General features: G+C 32.3%; 3 protein-coding genes across 4 annotated transcripts; 1 reads left to right on the plus strand and 2 right to left on the minus strand.

Annotated features, from left to right (window-relative positions):
• Positions 1 to 507: 507 nt before the first annotated feature.
• On the minus strand, positions 508 to 10,718 carry Vha44 (V-type proton ATPase subunit Vha44). Of its 2 annotated transcripts, XM_018518181.1 has the most exons (10): positions 10,268 to 10,718; positions 8,772 to 9,096; positions 6,309 to 6,464; positions 2,773 to 2,959; positions 2,595 to 2,693; positions 2,268 to 2,476; positions 1,981 to 2,125; positions 1,767 to 1,905; positions 1,336 to 1,519; positions 508 to 1,183 (listed from the first exon to the last, which is right to left on the minus strand). In XM_018518181.1, the coding sequence occupies exons 2-9, from the start codon at positions 9,058 to 9,060 to the stop codon at positions 1,424 to 1,426; spliced, it is 1,320 nt and encodes a 439-aa protein (XP_018373683.1). In that variant the 5' UTR covers positions 9,061 to 9,096; positions 10,268 to 10,718; the 3' UTR covers positions 508 to 1,183; positions 1,336 to 1,423. The 2 variants fall into 2 exon arrangements, with proteins under 2 accessions (XP_018373683.1, XP_018373682.1); XM_018518180.1 differs by lacking the exon at positions 6,309 to 6,464 and having other exon boundaries at positions 749 to 1,183; positions 10,268 to 10,712.
• A 67-nt stretch (positions 10,719 to 10,785) lies between these two features.
• LOC108768004 (protein RTF2 homolog) lies at positions 10,786 to 12,506 on the plus strand. The gene is made up of 3 exons (XM_018518197.1): positions 10,786 to 11,013; positions 11,397 to 11,780; positions 12,000 to 12,506. The coding sequence occupies exons 1-3, from the start codon at positions 10,945 to 10,947 to the stop codon at positions 12,393 to 12,395; spliced, it is 849 nt and encodes a 282-aa protein (XP_018373699.1). The 5' UTR covers positions 10,786 to 10,944; the 3' UTR covers positions 12,396 to 12,506.
• A 907-nt stretch (positions 12,507 to 13,413) lies between these two features.
• S1P (membrane-bound transcription factor site-1 protease) lies at positions 13,414 to 19,408 on the minus strand. Its single transcript, XM_018518166.1, has 12 exons — positions 18,431 to 19,408; positions 17,983 to 18,324; positions 17,713 to 17,897; positions 17,192 to 17,489; positions 16,913 to 17,064; positions 16,369 to 16,649; positions 16,194 to 16,296; positions 15,841 to 16,099; positions 15,487 to 15,761; positions 15,142 to 15,419; positions 14,709 to 14,982; positions 13,414 to 13,886 (listed from the first exon to the last, which is right to left on the minus strand). Exons 1-12 carry the CDS (start codon positions 18,971 to 18,973, stop codon positions 13,529 to 13,531), a joined length of 3,348 nt encoding a protein of 1,115 aa, XP_018373668.1. The 5' UTR covers positions 18,974 to 19,408; the 3' UTR covers positions 13,414 to 13,528.
• Between the last annotated feature and the right edge of the window lie 767 nt (positions 19,409 to 20,175).

The raw sequence follows: 20,175 nt of genomic DNA on the forward strand, positions 1-20,175 counted from the left end.
ATTTTTGTATGGAACTTTTTAATTTTAATTTTGATTTTTCGGGGTTTATTTCTCAAGTTTTAATTGCATTTATGAATGATTATGATTCATCAGAACATCATGATACAATCAACAATAGATCAGTTAATCTTTTGGAAGTGGATCATGTTATCATGGAAGCAGTCGACTAGGTCAGTGCATAGAACTGTCACCATGAACCTTTAGAGCGACATAAATGTATTATTAAGTATTGTAAATGAATCTGAGGATGGCTCGATCTGAGAGCCGAAACATGTAATTTTAATAAGCTTATGTATGTACGTATGGTTTTTTACTATTAATAATGGTTTAAAGGTTTATAAACAAAATTGACTCTTATTGCTCTTGATATTTTTATATTGATTTTTCATTTTTTTTCGATAAATTTGTTGTTAGGATAAAAATACCTTCAATCTATTAAAATATTTAGGCTGAACGATGATCATAATATGTATATGTATATATGTATTTCAATTGAATGGTTCATGCGATATATTAAAATTCTTATATATACTTTTTTTTATGATAATATGACAATTACAGACAATACGTAATATGATCTGCAAATATTACGCGTGTATGAAACGTGTTTTTGTAGTTCATAAATTTGTTTGAAGCAATAAAATATACTATAAGAATACATGACATGAAACTTCTCTTAATATTCAACAATAAGATATCCATTTTTTTCTAAACTGTGATTAACAATTTGTTAAATATTCACATGACACACTTGGTGTGAATGCTTCTTACATAATGTAACAAGATGTTTGTCCATATATTTTCTTCATAAGTCTTGATCTCTTACACATCAATGAAAAGATCAGCTCTTTACTTTTATATATAACAGATTAATGGATAGTAAGATTGCATTGTGGTAATTTTACTTAGAAACGCTATACATTTTTATATAGCAATAACGTGTAAAACACGTTGTGCTGTTTCCAAGTATATCAAGAAGACATACAAGTCGAAAGCATACAATTGATGGTATTTGCCTGAGAATCCTTATTATCATCTATAACTTCAATTGATTTATGTTTAATACTTGGGGCTCTTGGGGACAATATGTATAAAGGAATGCACAAACTCTTATGCACAGTTCCGAGCAATATTACAGTTTATACATCGTTCTAATTTCATCGATTTAGAAAAATAACTATTTCTGAAAAAGGCTATGTGACAATTTTCTCCAATTGTAGCAAATTACGCGATTCGTCATTATTAAACGTAACAGCTACGGAAAAATCGAAAGAAGTTCTCTGGAAATGCAGTATTCTTTTTACATATTAATACAAGTGAGAAACTTGTACGCACCTGCCACTAGATTCCTGATGTAATAGAATTATATCATCTGGATAAATAAAAGGAAGTACGACGTTCAGGAGAAAAACGCAGACTCTAATTAGACCTTACTATCAACCATATCCACGTTGATTTTGTAATAGACATAAGGGAAGTAATCACTTTGGCCAAAACCTAGTCCTGGTATATCCACGTTCTATTCAAATTAGAATATCATATAAATATAAATATTTTCTGCATAAAGAAACATATATTCTTTGATCTTGTATATATTTCTCGTATATAATAGATATTTTTTTAAATTGATTCAAAAGAGTATATATATATATATATATATATAATATTTATTTACAAAAATAATGAGGAATAAAGTTTCCAAATTATAATTAAATATTAATCTACTTTTAATAATACAGTATAGTAATTACAACATCTTTACTTACATCTTGATTGTGCGCTGTTGAAGCGGTAGCAGATGAATCTAAGTGAGCATAAAGCTGATTCAGAGCGTCACGTAATCTCCTCGCGCATTTTTTATGCGGATGCAATAATATTGCTTGGAAATTGACAGGTAAGCCGTATCTATAAATCATACATATTACAATATGCGACATTAATATAACACTGTTTTTTTTTTCAATAAAACATATACAGTACCTAAGAACGGATTCAACGAATACACGCAAAGCTTTAACATGAATCCAAGCACAAAAACATTCACTAAAATTCACTTTTAACCAACGGACAAGTGGTCCAAATTGTTTCTTTTTATCGGTTACCAACTTTGTAATTTCATTTTTTCCTGTAATAAGATGTAATTGATGATAATCTTTACACATAGCTTAGCTTTTAAAGATGTTTAATATATAAAATTTGTGTTGATTTCTAAAGTATTACTACAATCCTATGCACAAATTATAAAAGATTTCAATATTATAACAAACCTGCTGCTAATTCCTCTTCATTATATATAAAATCTCGCACAATAAACTTCTTTTCACGAGCGTGCAGTTTAAACTCATCCATTACTTTTTTAAATAAAGTGACCGTAAATAATCCGTATTCAGAATCCTGAGTAATGAGTTGTGTACTGCGTGGTACAATCATATCTGTCAGTTTTTCATAACAACCGTACCATTCCTGAAAGTTGGATCTAAAAACATAAGATACACATAGATGCCAGTTTATTTAATTCAACGATCTAATATATAACAACTTTATAACAACTTTAGTATATGTGTCAAAAGAAAGCTGTAAATGCATTTACTCACTTCGGTACAATGACAAGCAAAGTAGTTAAATATTCGCTGTCCAGAATAAAATGTTCTTTTTTTACTAAATCTGCTAAGTTTCGTGTTAATAAACTCCCCCTGGTGCAGATAAAAAATTACATAGTGACATTTACATTTAATTGTCAATTGTGTTCAAATCGTAATATATCAAACTTACGTCTGTTTCTTTTCTAAATTTTGTAAGCTGCCTTTCAAATTGTTGTATATCGTGGATTTAGTTTTTAAATCAGCATCAATCTGTCCCACTTGTTTACTGATAATATCCGCAATATTCCTCAAAGATTGTTTGATGGGGTATTTAGCCATGTCCCACTGGAATCGAGTTATATATGATGGCAGATCACCTAGTGAATTTTAAATATTAATCCAATTGCTTTGAGACAATAAATCTTGGTAAGCAATTTCGTAGTCAGAGCTTTAGAAAATATTTCTACATTCTTCAGCGCATAATCAATCAACAGCAAGTATAAGCTCTACAGGAATAGTAAATGTAAAATTTTCAAGAAATTTTAAATAAATTCAATATTGATATATTTCTTAAGCTCTGCATATATTATTAACATATACAAATGCTTGACATGTATTTTGTTGTTATAAGTAAATTCAAACGTTATTTAAAATAATATTATTAAAAGAATATTCAAAATAATAAAAAAAAGAAAAAATGATTTTCACACAAGCAATTTCTTGATTTTACAATGCTGCTTATTCATCATTAGCATTACAAGAAAGAAGCAGGACATACACAGAGTACATCATGCAATTCACAATAACCAAATCCATAAACAAACTTTATATTTATTTATATATAAGAAATTTTTTTACAAAAATATAATTATTTAATATTATTTACAATTTTATCTTTATATACAAAATTTATAATGAAAAAATATATAATAAAGATAAATTGTAACTATATAATAATAAAATTTTTAATTAATAATCTCTACAATCAATAACTTTTATATTTGTATATATTTGTACATGCAAATCTTAGCTTAAAAAACTGTATTGTCTTTTGCATTTATCACTACATCTTATTAACTACATTGTAATTATGCACACAAAAATTTGTGCGTTGATTTAATCAGACAAGATAAATCCTCATTACACATGCACATGTACCTGTATGCATTTATGTATATTAATTTTATAGAAAATATAATTAATTATATATATTATTCTTTTCGCAATCATCTGCATTATTTTCTTATATATTCTTGAGTAAAGTTACGTTTTTGTTCATACATATTCAATAAATTTAAATTAATTATAGCATATATAATGTGTATATGCGTTTGTATTGAAAAAAAGATGTTTATATACGTTTAAGAAAAAAAGCATATATTAAATATAGTAATAAGTCACGAGATTTTTCGAAAATCTCGAAAATATTTTACCAGTATAAACTAATATACCTTTCTCTGCACGTTTCCTCACAGGTATATATGTAGACTTTTATTACTAACATATATGATTAGCCATCGCAAATTAATGTGCAACGTAATGCAATATAATAAAATAAGCGAAGTAGCCAAAATAAAGAAGCGATTCATGATAATTGATTAAATGCATAAAATGATAACATATGTAATAGTACATTGTCTTACATTAAATGGATATATAGTATATATGATATGGTTCCTGTAGCTCTTATACTATATAAGAGCATATAAATTACATACGAAAACTATAAAGCGCATTTGTTTCTTATTAAGTTTTAATTCAATAATCATGCAAAGTAATATTAGCTATAAATTCATGTACCGATCGATAAATATTTGTTAGTTCCTACTAATGCTATTGTTGTGCTAGTGCTGTGATCTGTGCTATCTACTATTGTTTTGTATATGTATTATCGTCTGTGCTTATAATGTGATTCTTTTACTAAAATTATAATTATTAAAGTGGGAATTAAAGATTAATATTAGAGAGAGGGGAGAACAAAAACATAAATTAGGATGAAATGATTGGAGTGGAGTAAAAATGTGTAAGATTCCTGGGTACATTTAAGTGTCAAGTAACATTTTTCTCGTCATTTCTCCTTTTTATTATATCGTTTACTTTCCTAGATTTATTTCAATTGTGTCTTATATATATATATATATATATATATATATACGTAAACGAAATCAAATATAAATGATAGCATATGTATATAAATATATTTTATTTTATATACATTATTGACAAAAGTTACTATAATTTATGACAGCAAAAGCGATACACAAAAACTGTAGAGAAATAAAAAAAAGCAAAATTAGGAGAAAAAGCTAAATTGTCTGGTGGATAATTAGATATGTACAATACACAAATCGATCCACCAAAAATGAGATATCGAGCTTTTATACGTTAATATAACGGTTATGTAAAATTGTAATATAATTATACATAACCAATATAGAGGAAGGAAGAGTGAAGACAAACGAGCCAAAAACCAAAGATATATCAGCGGAATTTCTTGAAGAAAATTAATTGTGAAAAAAAGATATGCGCACTCACACATCATAATTAGGATGTGCTACGAAATGATGAATTTTCCTTTTAATAGCTTCCGATTTATTAATCATTCATTAAATAAATTCAATTAGAAAACGTCTTTTATTACAACCTCGAAAAAGATGTATTGCTTTCATTTTAAATATATTTATTTTATCAAAAGAGAGATTGTCATATATTTTTGCCGTTTCCGTGCTACTAAAAGATTATAATGTTTTTTATATTTTTATTTATATAATCAAAATATATATTACGCGATTAAGATAGTAATTTTAATATTAAAATATTGTGAAAAACAAATCAACAATAAATAATTCCTCCTTATTAAAATGAGCAAATTAGAAAGATATTTTCATAAAAATTTTGTAATATGTATGTATATAGAGATATGTAAAACCCAAAGTTGACATTTAAAGAAATAACTAGACTACAAGTGCATTTGCATTGTATTTACTGTATGATAGAATTTGACATTAAAATAAATAGTTTCTATTTTCTATCTACTTTATTTCCAGATTTTTTCAAACGTATTTTTACCACCCTGTAAATTATAATAGGTATCTCTAATCTGACAATCTCTCTCCGTTTTTTCAATTTTCCTGCATTTACTTCTCAAGAAAACATGATAATGATTCAGTCGCTAGATCAAGACACGTGGTGCACGGGATGAACAAAGCTTTGCAGCTATGTATCAAGAAGGAGAAGGATAAAAAGGAGAAGGATCTCGTATCGGCTGGCCAGTGGCAGGATGGGTACCTGGATTCGGCAAATTGCCACTATGGTCTTGGTCTTGGTCTTGGTCGTTGTTTTGGTCCGCATCGTCATCGTCGTCGTCACCTCCAACCGATTTGCGGGTAGACCGATCTGGATCTTCCTCGGTGATGGTCCCCGGACGAAACGGCTGCTGCCACCCAAGCTCTCCTTCGCTGCTACAGTTCGATGAAAGGGAAGAGAGGGTCGGACTCGTTGGAATGGGACTGGAACGTGGCGTCGAGGGTACAGAAGCAATGCACCAATGGGCATGGTAGCATGAATATATCGACGAGGTATAGTTGTTGGTTTGAGTTTTGACATCACAGATGCCCTGAAGATCGTACGACAGCTTCTTTTCAAACGCGGAGAAATGACCATCGTGGTGATGTTTATGGGAGCTATGGTGATGATGGTGATGATGATGTTGGTGATGATGCTGACCTAAACAGGCGGCCGGCTCTGGTTCGGACTTGTCCAATTCCCTCCACTGCCTGTGATGCTCCATCGTAGTCTTGTGTGATGGTGTAACAGGGGTGTTTGGCGGGGTGTCCGGACCCCCTTCGGGGCTCGAGCTCTCCCCATCCATTGATGTTTGACCTATCCATTACAGCCCAGTCCCAATCTCCACGCGATCTTTTTTATTGTCTTGCTCAACTATTATTGTCTCCTACGCAAATGCCTAACGACAATGCTGACGAAACTAAATGAAAAATAACTCAAGAGAAGAAAGTGTGGAGTATTTAGCGCCGATCATCTTACTTTAATCAACTCGAACGACGAAATTCAGATTTAAATGTTGACTTCAGTGGTAGTTTAATATCAACTCATCAAACTCTCTCGACTGATGTACCAAAATATATGTAGATATAAAAATGTAAGTAGCAGTCTTTTCTAAAGTGATCATTTATCATAACGATACAATGTTCAATAATAACATTGCAAAACATTTTAATGCATCACCTAGTACTTTGAATACTCTTCTACAATATTTAAAATTTAGTTGGTTCATGTGTAAATTATATCATGTATACGATCAAAAGCTTTCTCCTTTGCGTGAACAGTCATAATTTCTATATATTAATTTGAATGTGTTCAGAAAACAATTAAAAATACATAAATTTCTGGTTCAATATACATAAAATATAAAGTATGATTTCTCGTATTAATCACCTTATTAAACGTTAAATACTCCAATGTAATACGAAAATAAAGTAGAAAAGACGAAGTAGAAAAACTAAGCAACAAAAAGAAATATTCGAGAAAATATAATCGATAATATTCATAAAATATATATACTGGAAAGTAAAGGAGTAACAATCATCGAGACTTGAAATTATATGGTGCATCGCAAACAGATAGTAATATGAAAGAAGGATTGATGACAACCAAGGAAAATGAAATCTTGTAGTGGCTAATTAGAGCTTGGTGACCACAGTAACCCAAGCAACTTCTTGCGTCCTGCGGAAAATTTTATCTGACACGCGTGGTGGTCTGGTAATTCCACAGATCTGTCCATATTTTGTTTCGTTTGTCTTTTATGTGTTATCTTATATATTATTCGTGTCTCGAGACGCATCTTTTTTTTCCTTTATACCTTAATACAAACTTTTGCGTAGTGCATATATACGGGCATTTATTAATAAAATAATAAAAAGGGTGGGGAAACAGGGTTAATGTGGTCAAAGTTATAAAAAATAAAAGGTAAGCCAAGCAACATCACAAATTTAGAAATAAGACTGTCATAGATAATAAACGGAAACAACCAAACACATAAATAAGCATTCTATATCAACTATGTACTATTATATGAAGCATATCACATTCATAGGTAACTAATAATTAAATATATAAGTACACACACACATTAGAATATATATTAAAGTATATTCATTGTTTTACAAAATATATTGCAGACCATTTTATTTTAATCATGTAATTATTTTATATTATACGTAAATAATATACGTAGATAATATAAAAAAGGTTTAAAATAGTTATTTTTAATTTATGATATGCATCATATATGTATATATATGTTAATACATATATATATACTGCAGGAAAATTTTGTCTGTATTCACCTAGTTAAACTATTAAAACATGCAAAATGTTCTAACATTATGCAACATATCATATTTTTTTTTACGTATTGTGTATACAGACAAAATTGTTATCTCATTCTATCAAACTACGATATGGGGCATTATGGGGAGAGAAATGGGGATTATACTTCGCTAAACATGAACTTATTATTATCTCCAAAAAATCAAGTAAAATCTGGAGTAATTATAACTGATATATATCAAAGATCATTGACAAAAAAGGTAACTCGAAGTAGTGTGCATGTTTCGTGTCGTGTATAGTATTCATTGGTGCGTTAGTTAATCAACGATTGTATTATTCTAAATTTGAGCGTTATAAGAAAATGATGCATAGACAATCGATCGATACCTGTTAACAAGGGTCCAAAATACTTTATAACAATAATAATCCGTAAAATTGCTTCTACGTTCCTTTTGATCAAATCACAGATGACATACGCAATGCACACTTATCCAAACAGTATTAGACAGTGCAGATTGCAATATTCTATAAATTTGCATCTTTTAGTGTAGCGCATATACTGTTTTCTATTAATCTCTCTTCTATTAATCTCTTCTATTAATCTATCCTCTATTAATCTCATAATATTTATTCACAAATGGAATTGACAGTTTTTCATACATTATTAATTAGATTGAATATTGTTTAATAATCAAGATAAATATATAATTAATGGAATAGAATATAAATGTAGATAACGGTTTGGACCCCTGGATAAACAACTTGATCCTCCATCATATGGAAAATATTGTCGAAAGAATATAAAGGCCCAATAAATAACGAAGTATTTCTTCTACTTACTATTGTTGGCCATTAGGTTCTCATGTAGCTTGTCCCTCTGGTCCTCCAGAACCTCACCCAAATACGTCGCCACTTTGCGCGTTACTTGCTCCACGTATCCATCAAGTTTGCCTAGGTCGTCTGACAAACCAACCAACTGATCCAACGTTCCAACCTTCAGATCCGGGATGTGAAATTTGTAGTTCACCGATAGAGAGTGCTGCTTGGATGTTAAATTGTTCATAGTTTCCCACGTCTGCTGACAGGTTTTGTCTCCCGGCGCGGAAATCAGCCAATATTCCGTCATCATGAATGAGTGTGTTTTGCTACTGAAGTTCTAATAAACCTGAAATAATGACATTACGATACCAGTTAACTTAAAATTCTTAAACGACTTTGTTTCCAAATATAAATAAATTACAAAAGAATTTCTTTTAAGTGTTACACATGTAATTACTTAATTGCTTGTTTTTCATAAAAAATTAGATAAGAGCCTTGTTCCTTTTAACTAAACTTTTTGCACAATTCATCTTTTCTCTTTTTTTTCCACGTTGGCGAGGAAAAGAAAAAAAATCAATTGTGTGTAATAAGTTCAGTTAAAAAGAACAGAGCTAAGTATGCATAAAAGTATAATATATTAAATTACTCAAGAATTATAAAAAAATGATTTTACTCTCAAAAATCACTTTTATATCACTTTTAATTACTGCGTTCAATAAACATAACTAATTATTTTACAATGTTGATAAATGTAAAGGGTTGATCTCTCCCAGACAACCACCTGCTGCAATCCTGTCATGCATCGAATCGGGTGCGCATCGCGCCGCTTGCATTTGTGCAGCAGACAGCGGTCGAGGTAGAGAACCGAGGAGGGACGACCCATAGACAACCCGAGTGATCGTCGGATGGAAGTCTTTCGTCTGAATTAAATTCGCGGGAATTTGCGGATAGCGGGATGAACCGCACGGAAGGGGGTGTGGCACGGCAGGAGCGTCCGCTTGTTATGTAATTAGGCGCCTTTTCCACGTGACCGTATGTACGAACGGTCCGTGGTGTACGGCCGATCGATATCCAGAGAATTAAGAACGAAAGAGTGAGAGACAGGGGGACAAAAAAGGAAACTATTCGCGACGGACAGTGGCGTCAAACGGCGCGTCCTTGGACGCGGAGATTTCTGGATGAGATCTTTGGAGAAATATGCGAATGAATCCCGTGACGGAATGGGAGGGAAAGAAAAACAGCCACCGTCACCAATCCAATGGCGTCGGCGGACCTCGAGCCGCCCTCTCGAAGGGATCAATAACGCGCGACGCGTTGGCGACGGGCACGGAAGAGCGTGAACGTACAACGCGAATCGAAATCGAGAATTATACGCGGAGAATCGCGCGCCGAGAATCTTTGCGAATCGTTTTCGACGACGTCGGTTTATCCGTGACGTTTCGCCTCGGGAGCGAGATCGGTAGGCGCGTGCCCGCGCGTGCGTCTCGTCGAGATGAATGTAACCACCAGCCACGTACCAGCGGGAGATAGCCAAGTCTCCTCCTCGTCGTTACCGTCGTCGATGTCGCACGGTCGGTCGCCAGGTCGGCTTTCCACCGAGGAAACTTCAGAGGATCTCGCAGGCTGGACGACGCTGTTCGCCGACGACAGAACCATCAGAGACCATTGTGACCGCTCACGTGATGACAGATTGCGTGCTGCTGCCCTGCGGCCTGCGACCCACCCGACAACTAAAGCCGTCGCGGCCCCACAACGCCGTGCCGTCAGCTGACTCCGCGCTGCAGTGCCGCCAACTGCCACCAACTGCGGCCTTTTCGGTTTTCCTGCCTTTTCGGCCGATTCAATCGATTCAGATCGGAGTCGCGTGCCTGCAATTCCACTTGCGTCCGTCGTTATTTATTGTCATTTATTGCTGCACCGAATGGAAAAAATTGTAACAATTGAATGGACAAATGCAAGAATCTACGTTATACAAGAAAGCGATTGGCAGCACTATCGTTGTGTGTGCAGTGTGATGATGACGTGTTAATGCGCCGCCATTTCTTTACGATCGCGTCGCTTCATAAATGATATTCTGTTGTGTTTTGTAGTATTCCATTCATCCTGTTCTTGTCCACTCTTGTCTTTCGTTGGAATCGAGAAAGGAAGAGGAAAATATTTACATAATATATTGAGATATTTGTGAAGCGTCGTCATGGGTTGCGATGGTGGCACTATTCCTCGCAGGGACGAGCTCGTTAGAGTGAAAAGGAAACCGGAACAGGTAAATTTGGAAAGTCTCTATAACCTCGCTTAGAGAAGTTCGATTTTTCTATTGAAATTTCTGTTAAAGAATCTTGAATATTAAAGATTTGTTCGCGTCGCATACTCAACATGTTCCAACATGCTCCTCTACCATAGATTCTACTTCCCATGGGACGCGAACAAACATTAAGTTCTTGTTCAATAAAAAAATCTCACTACATTATCACTCTCGGTTTTTTATTCTTTTTATTCTGCAATCTTGAGTTGATTTTATTTTCTTCATAATCTCTAAATTATTTTCAATATAAGTTACTTTAAAAGGAAATGTCTAATTATTTATTTTCTATATATTATTACTCATGTTGCATATCTATATCTGTATGTGTATATATCTATTTACAGAAAGACAAAGAAGCAGAGTTAGCTTTTAAGTGGAAGCACTGTACGATACGGCAATTACCACTGCAATCACCGATCGTGAGTTGTGGCTTAGGTCGCCTGTACAGTAAAGAAGCTGTGTTGGAAGGTCTTTTGGATCGAAATACCCTTCCAGAATCTGCCGTACATATTAAGAACTTGAAAGATGTAAGGAATCTCAATTTAACACCAAATCCAGCATTTGATGGTGATAAAGCTGAGAAAGGAGACGGTTACAACGACGGAGGCAAAAGCCCATATATTTGTCCAGTCATTGGTTTAGAAATGAACGGAAAATATAAATTCTGTTTCGTATGGTCATGCGGCTGTGTAATGAGTGAACGTGCCCTCAAAGAAGTAAAGAGTACAGTAAGTAAAAATATTCAGTTATATAACGAAAATAAATACTAATTGAACGAGTTTTACAACAAGAAAATGTTAAATTTTACAATTTAATTCTATTATAGTTGAATTTTATATCTTAACTTTTTTAACTTATTTATACAATCTTTATAACCGATTCTTACATGCCTTTTCTATTGTTTATATTGTTAATTAAATTGTTAATTTATATTGTTAATTTCACAGTTGTGTCACAAATGTCAGCAACCATTTGAAGAGACGGACATAGTCATATTAAACGCAGAAGGAGACGACGTGGGCCTCATGATGGAGCGAGCGGTGCTCAGAAAAGCTAGTCAAAAAAAGTCAAAGAAGAAGAAATTAGAGGATGATGTCTCAACAGAAGAAAAGAAGGATGAATTGTCCAAGAAAAAGATGAAGAAGGAGGATAAAGCAATTTCTAAATTGAATAATAATCACAAGGAGGCCGATGATCCTGCTTATAAAAAAGCTAAAAGCGATTACAGTGTTGCGAAAGACCCTAAAGCATCGGAAGTTTTCAAAAGCATTTTTACTACTCATAAATCTGCAACAGAACAAGACAGAGCGCACTGGGTTACTTATAATCCATTCTATAATTAATGTATATATAAAGCAGTTAATAAATTATGTTCTTAGAAAGAAGATGTAAAAAACAATTTACATTATAATTTTGTGACTAAGTTCTAATCAGTATTTGTGAGTTCAGTGAATCCGGACATTTTCTCAATTATGTAAAAAATTTTTTATAACAAATGTTTTTCACAACTTTACATATTTTCAATTACATAATGTTATTCTTCAAGTTTTGATCTTTAAAATGAAAAAAAAATCGTTCAATTATGCTAACGTTAAACAAAGAGACAGTAATTTGAAATACACGACTATCAGTTGAGGAAATTGTAGAACGAATACTGATTAGGAGGGGGGAGGGGGGCTAAACATTTTTAAATGTATAATAAGCGAAATGTACAATTTAGTATTATTTATGTTATCTTATTAGTTTAAGAAAGTTGTAATAAATAACGTTTTTTGTAATTACGTGTAATTTTTTTATATCAAAATAATTTACATAATCTACAAATTCACGTTGTATGTTTTAAAGGCACATAATCTAATTTGTATACAAATTTCTTGGAATTTAAATATATATTCCAATTATTTAAAAAAATTATATTGACTAGGGAAACTGTCCTTATTAATATGCCTTTTAGCGAACTTGCTTATTACTGAATTAATTATTAAATATTGTAGCTTTAATTTTATCTGCTTGCAATCAATATGGGTTTTTTCCACTATTTCTTTTTCTTATATTTCTTTAATATAAAAAATGTTAATACTTTATAATGTTTTTAACAAAAATAAAAAACATGTTTTTGCCCCTATTAATGAGTCCTCCAAGCGGCGATGGCCCTATACAGGGCACATTAATAGGGACAAACTTAAAATCTTGCGGTACGTATTACTGAATTCACATAAATTCCTCGTATCTTTCATTTAAAATACTTTAAAATATTTAAAATACTTTAATACTCAAAAAATATTATCTTCGGTATCGTATGCATTAATAATTTAACTCTTAACAAGAAAAAATATGTTTTTTTATTTATTCGTGCTAGTTTTCTTTATGACTTGTCGAAATACAAAAGCACACTAATAGGGACAGGCATAGTAATGGGAACAGTTACCCTATGTGTGTTTTAAATACAATACATAATTCTTGCAAAGCTATCAAATTACATTTGTATAGGTATCCTACGCACAACCAAGGCTCGAATGGCTCCAAATATTCTCAGTATAGCACGTTTCCTGCGCGAATATCTGTTCAATCCCAAATAACTGCACAGATACACGATAACTGTCACTATAATAACTATCACTATTACGTAACTCCATTGGTGTACAATCACATATTCTTCCTGAATTTCTTTCGCATCATAAGCCGTAATATCAATGTCGAGATGTTGCAATGTAGAGATACCAGCACCACCAACTCGTCTCTTAAGCCAAAAAGTGTCCGTATCTTGCATTACTGAATTTGCTGCGCTCATAGTATTTCCTACAGAAACCATCTTCTGAGACCTGTAAAATTCTCTGTAAAAAAAAAGATTTAAAAAAATAGAATATTCAAGATATTCGCAAAAATCTAGAAACAATTAGTAATGATAGAACAAGAACATAATCTGCTTGAATACTTTAACTTTTAGGCTGCTGGGAAAGCCACTTTTGTGGCTCTTGAGTTTGAGTTAAAATACCACTACTTTTAGTTAGTAAAAATATAAAAATATAAAAAAATAAAAAATTATAAAACAAGAAAAAAATATAAAAAAATGAAAAAACAATCAAAAAGGAGCTACAAACTTTCTACGTCCACGTCGTTAGCTCTGGGTAATAGGTACTAAAGGAAAGTTTCGAGTCTATACGTTTATATTCATTTACGTTGTTAATATTACGTTTAAGGCTCGAAATTTTATAAATCTATGCTCAGAATTGGAATCAGCGATACCAAAAACCCCCAAAATACACTATTTTGGAAAAAATGAACATTTTTTATATTTGATCGTATATTTCCGGCCGGGAAAGCCACTTTGTGGCTCTGCACAAATCTCGAAATTTTGCGCCATGTGTATGTTATTTATATAGCAAAATTTTTGAAAAAAAAGAATCACTATTTTAATAAAAAAATGCCAGCTGTCTAAAGATTAAATAAGAGCCATCTATTTTTAGTTGTAGCCTCTAAGTTTCTATTCTTTCTGCTATTCTTTCTGCTAATTATAAGGTAAGTAGATTGCAATTTTAAAATATTTTCTTCTAGCATTTACTTTTCAGATATAGAAACAAGAAAAAAATTGAGCAAATTTATGAAATATATCTGGAATTGAAATAATATTTATATATGTGTGTGAAATTACTTACATTGGCACAGATTCATTGACTGGTACAGGAACGGCATAGATAGGAGTGGTACATAACGGAAGAGATCTAAAACTACCTGCTGGTTCGTTAGTTATTAATACTTTACTATGACGACTAAAATGATTTTCCTTCATTCGATATGGTAATTCTCCAATCTCTATATTACTGGTCGTTTTAACAGTCTTGTGCTTTTTCTGACTTTCATCCATGAAAACAGTAGGTACGTACCCTGTTGTTGTATATTCTAAAATAGCGTCGAGCATCCAAAAACAGGCTAAATATGAATAATAATATCATTTCAATAAATAATATCCAATGAAATTGTACAATTCAGAATGTTCCAAGAAGTGGAAAATTTGAACTATCTTCTAACGTAAAATATTTATCGGTATTTACAATATTTTGTCATTAATATTTTTTTTGTAATACATACATTTTTGTAAATGGCTGTCATCAATACAATTTGAATCTCCATAAACAACGAGTCTACCGGACGTACTCGTCTGATCTTTGACATTTTGTTCACCATTCTGATCTGCCTGTATTTCATTATGAAATTTAACATTAAATGCTACTTCAACATCATTCTCATTCGTCACTTGTAAAAGTCCGAGTATTGGTACAAGTGTAAGTATTCCTGATTTTTTTTCCAGAAGTTCTTGACCCTGATCGTATAACTCTGCATACAGAACGATTCCATCCTTTGGAAATCTGAATAAATATAAAAAATCTGCTGTATACAATCTAAACTAGTTTTCCTACGTACAAAATATTTTACCTAGTTAATGTAGTGCCAGACGCAAATATGACTGGCGCGTGCTGGCCAAGGGTGAACTGACCGTTTCGTACTTCGTCGCTAAATGCCACACCCCAATTAGGATAAAGCAGATCGTTTATCGCTGGAATATTGGCACCTCCGGTTTCAGGTATCCACCATCGATGGGTATTCTGATCGTAAAATTTAATTTCTCGCATAACTGCTACATTGTACCAGTCTGCAAATACAATTACTGATAGACCGTTCTCTTCCACATCTCGTTTTAATTTTGTCACCTGCAATTGAAATCATTTCATGTCAGCATATATAAGTGAGCGCATAGAAAGTACGTAATCTTATAAAACATAAACATACTTCTTCAGGAAAAAATTCCTCCTCTGTATCTACAATAAGCAGAGTCCCATAATTTCTCGCGTCAAAACAAGTGAACGGATGACCAAGCACTTCAAGATAATATCCGGTATTACGTAAATGTTGATACATGTCTTTAAAATTAGTATGTATATGATCTCCGTTCCAGTCGAGAGGATTGTTTTTTACGCGCAAATCATCTCTAGGGAAATATCCGGGTGGATATCGCAAATTATGGTACTGATCCCATAAGATACGTTTACTAAAGAGATAATAAGAAATATAGATAATTTATTAAATATCCTTGCGAATATATTTTTCGATATATCACGTTCAAAAGTATTAATTTTACTCACTGTCTAGGAGGTGTAGGTATAATTTTTGCCTGCAATGGGAGCGTTACAGTTGATTGCCGTGATTTACCTGCGCCATCGCTCTCAACCGTGAGCGAGATATGACCTGTATAGAAATGCAATCTGCTATTAACAAATACAAATCAATTTACCATAAAAATGAAATTAATGTTTAAACCTTGCGCAATGCCCTGCCAGTCGTGAGACATTGATGGGACTGTTATAGCGACTGCTAACCAGCCAGACCATGGCCACAAGACATCGCTATATGTTATCGCAACATCAATATGTTCACCATTGCCGTTACCAGTATATGGATGCCAGGTAAGATTTACTACATTTCCAGCGACACCCAAACCATTTATTATAGTTACATTGACTATCGTTGGCATACCAGTATGATATATAGCTTGAGTACAATACGGCCACATATACTGACATTCCGTCAAATCTATGTAGCTAATTAACAAAAGCAAAAATCAATTATTACATTGCGTAATCAAAACTTTATCGATATTGCCTATTTATTTTATTTGATTATTTTATCATTTAATATACTCGATTATTATAGTATTATATGTGTATAAATAATATTTATAATTAGTGAATCAACGGAATTAATTAATTATTTAAACAAATATCAATATAAAGTAAAATACAAAAAAAACTACATTAGCTATCGTAGTAGTGTGTTTTCTCATTATTTATGAAGAAAAACTTACCTTGGATGAAGTGTAACGACAGGAATATATGATTGTAAAAAATGAAACGCCCGCAAGAGATCTAATTTTCCTGCACCTTGCTCAAACATACTAATTCCAGGTAAGCGACGGGCTGAATTTATTAACGCTTGTTTCATACTTGCCGGTGTTACCTTAAAAATATTTATTATTATTTATTAAACACAAATGCAATAGAAATTAGTTTTTTACAATATTCACTTTCTGTACAATATTCAACGATATTTGTATTAATGCATAAGTATGAAAAATCGTAATTACCTTCTCTTTATTAGTTTTAGACCCATTTATTTCTACAAATGCACTAGCTAATAAGGCAACCGCACCAGCAACAACGGGACTAGCAACAGAGGTACCAGAAAGACTTCTACATCCGTTCTGTAAAGCGGATACTCTTACTCCTGATCCATATGTGACTAGGTCAGGTTTAATTCTACCATATCCATAAGGCAATTCCCAAGTAGTCATACCGCGCGAAGAAAACCTTGCTATTTGATCATCCCAATTGATGCCTCCTACACCAATCACATCCATTTGATCAGCAGGATTACTTAAAGTGCTGTACAAACAAAATGCCGTGATATACAAATTAATCATACTCATAGTTTCTTTAAATACATAAGAAATCGAAGAAATATAACTCAAACTTAAATAAAAAATAACTGAAATCTAAATCTTGAAAAACTCATTACTTTGAAGATAGAGAAGCAATTTTAGATTTTGATAATATGTATATGAAGTTTTTTAAATAAATTCTAAGAAAATTATATTATTTTATTTACCCATATAAAGGTCCGTCATTGCCAATTGCCGATACCATAATAATACCATTAGCTGTAACTTCCCATACTTTATCGACAAATGGTTGATCCATAAAATCTGGACTACCAATGCTCAGATTTAACACCGTTATTTTGCGAAGTATAGCATGATTGAATGCATCCAAGAACCAAGAGGTATAAGACACCTATTATGTTTCAGATACAAATTCTTCTAAGTCAAATTTATGTCTGAAACTACAAATAGGAAAGAAGCATGAAGGACAGAGATACCTGATCGTTTGTAAAAACACGGAAAATATAAAGATCTGCATCTGGAGCAAAACCAAAACAGTCTTTAGAGGATGATGCAATAACACCAGCCACAAATGTCCCGTGGCCTAGGCCATCCTCCCGAGTGTTCTCATTCGTCCAATTTATTCTTTCTTTGATATTTTTGAAATGTGGATGACTAGCAGCAAGCCCGGTGTCAAATATCGCTACTTTTATATCTTTTCCAGTAATGCCCATTTTCCATAGTACATCAGCTTCGAGCATATAAGTAATTTGCTTCGGTATAGCTCTTAATAACTTTCGAGATGTATGTCGATTTGTCGATTGTCCAGACTGAACATTCTGAAATTAAGTTTTTCCTTAACAACATTAGATATATGATTTAATATAAAAAAATAGACACACATAGTTATTTTATTTTTATACATTTCAAAATTTGCAAACTTACATTGATTTTTCTTTCAAAGTTTCCATATTCTAAGACATCAGAATCATTTGATGTTATATTGATAAATTTTAAAGTTCTATGTATAAGTCTCTGCGGTGACACAGTCTTTATAAGTGGATGATTATTTAAAGCTCTGAGTCCTTCGTACTTATCTGTTTCTTGTAAACGTACAATATCAAAATCACTAGGATACACGGATGCTGCATTGTTACGTGGTATGATTTTCCAGTTCTTAATATTAGACGAAATTAACACGGCTCTTATATAATTCTCTCGTGCATGTGCTTTATAATAACCATTAAATTTGATTATATACTCATTTTCGACTATACTAGAAGAAAAGGTAACTTGAACTTCTTCATCACGAGTATCATGACAGGAGTTTGGAGAGATGGATGTTTCATGCAGTGAAAATTTTGCATTACAATCACTATTGTCATGTTTTTCAGAGCTGCTTAAGTTAAAGTGATTATTGTTTGACCCATGAGAAATGCAGAGCAAAAGTAACAAGGAGATGTATAGCAAACATGTGTGCAGCTTCATACTATTAATTCTGCCTGAGAACTATGCTTCATACTTAGCCAAAGTTATAGCAGATATTAAGATTTCGTGAAAATATTTATAAATGACAACATGAGCAACTTATCCTTTTATAATATAGGACATTTGCCATTCAATCAGCATTCTTTCAGTATTCACTTTCAGTATTCATCATTTCGGTAATCATAAAGAATTAATGGTTTATAATTGATTCGAGGTGCAGCTTGAAATCAACTCTTTAGATCAATTAACGATAGTTCAAGCAATCCGAAATTATCCTGAAAGCAGCCACGAACGAGTACTCGGTCTTTTTAATAACATTCTTTACATCTTAACCTCAAAAGCTTCTGCGGGAAAATATTTTAAATCATTTTAAATAATTTTTCAAAGTGGATTTTAATTGCGAACTATTTTACGTCGTTACGAGAATGAATAATATCGCACTGACATAAACAATTTACAGTTCGAACACAGTTTGTTAATAAATTAAATGTGTACATAACTGTATGAGTGCATGAATGAATAATAACACAACACATGCAAAAAAATACGAGAGACAGAAAGAGAGACAGAAGAAGAGAGAGATAGAAAAAGGGGAAGAGATTATGAAAATTTTTGTTTATAATTTTATAGATATAACAATACTTTATCTCGTTTTATTTAATAGAATACTATTTTATTCATAAAATAAATATACATACTGTATTTCAAGCATCATGTTAATACGTACTTGATCCAATTAATTTTCTCTAATAATTTATTTTTAATTTATAAATTGTAGTTATTCTTTTGTAAAAAAATTTATATTACAATATTAAAAAATATCATTTACAAATATCTATATTTAAAAATATACAGCCAAATTAACGTTGGAAACACTGATTTTGTCAGATGTAAGTTGGCTACTATTGACACACATGACACATATAGGCTGCTTTCCTTTTAGGAGACACAGGGTGCTTTCTAGCAAGGGACACAGTCAGACACAGTGTAACACAGTGAATCATGTGTCCTTGTTGTTTGCTTACGTTAAACAAGGATGAAACGATTCACTGTGTTACACTGTTTGATTGTATCCTTGCTGGAAAGCACCCACAGTCGACACAAATCGACACAAGTGTCGTTCTATCTTTGTCACTCTCTGAATATCAAGAAGGATAGAACGACATTTGTGTCGACTTGTGTCGATTTGTGTCATCAAATGG

This window comes from Trachymyrmex cornetzi, unplaced genomic scaffold (genome assembly GCF_001594075.2).
Source record: "Trachymyrmex cornetzi isolate Tcor2-1 unplaced genomic scaffold, Tcor1.1 scaffold745, whole genome shotgun sequence".
Taxonomy (NCBI): Eukaryota; Metazoa; Arthropoda; class Insecta; order Hymenoptera; family Formicidae; genus Trachymyrmex; species Trachymyrmex cornetzi.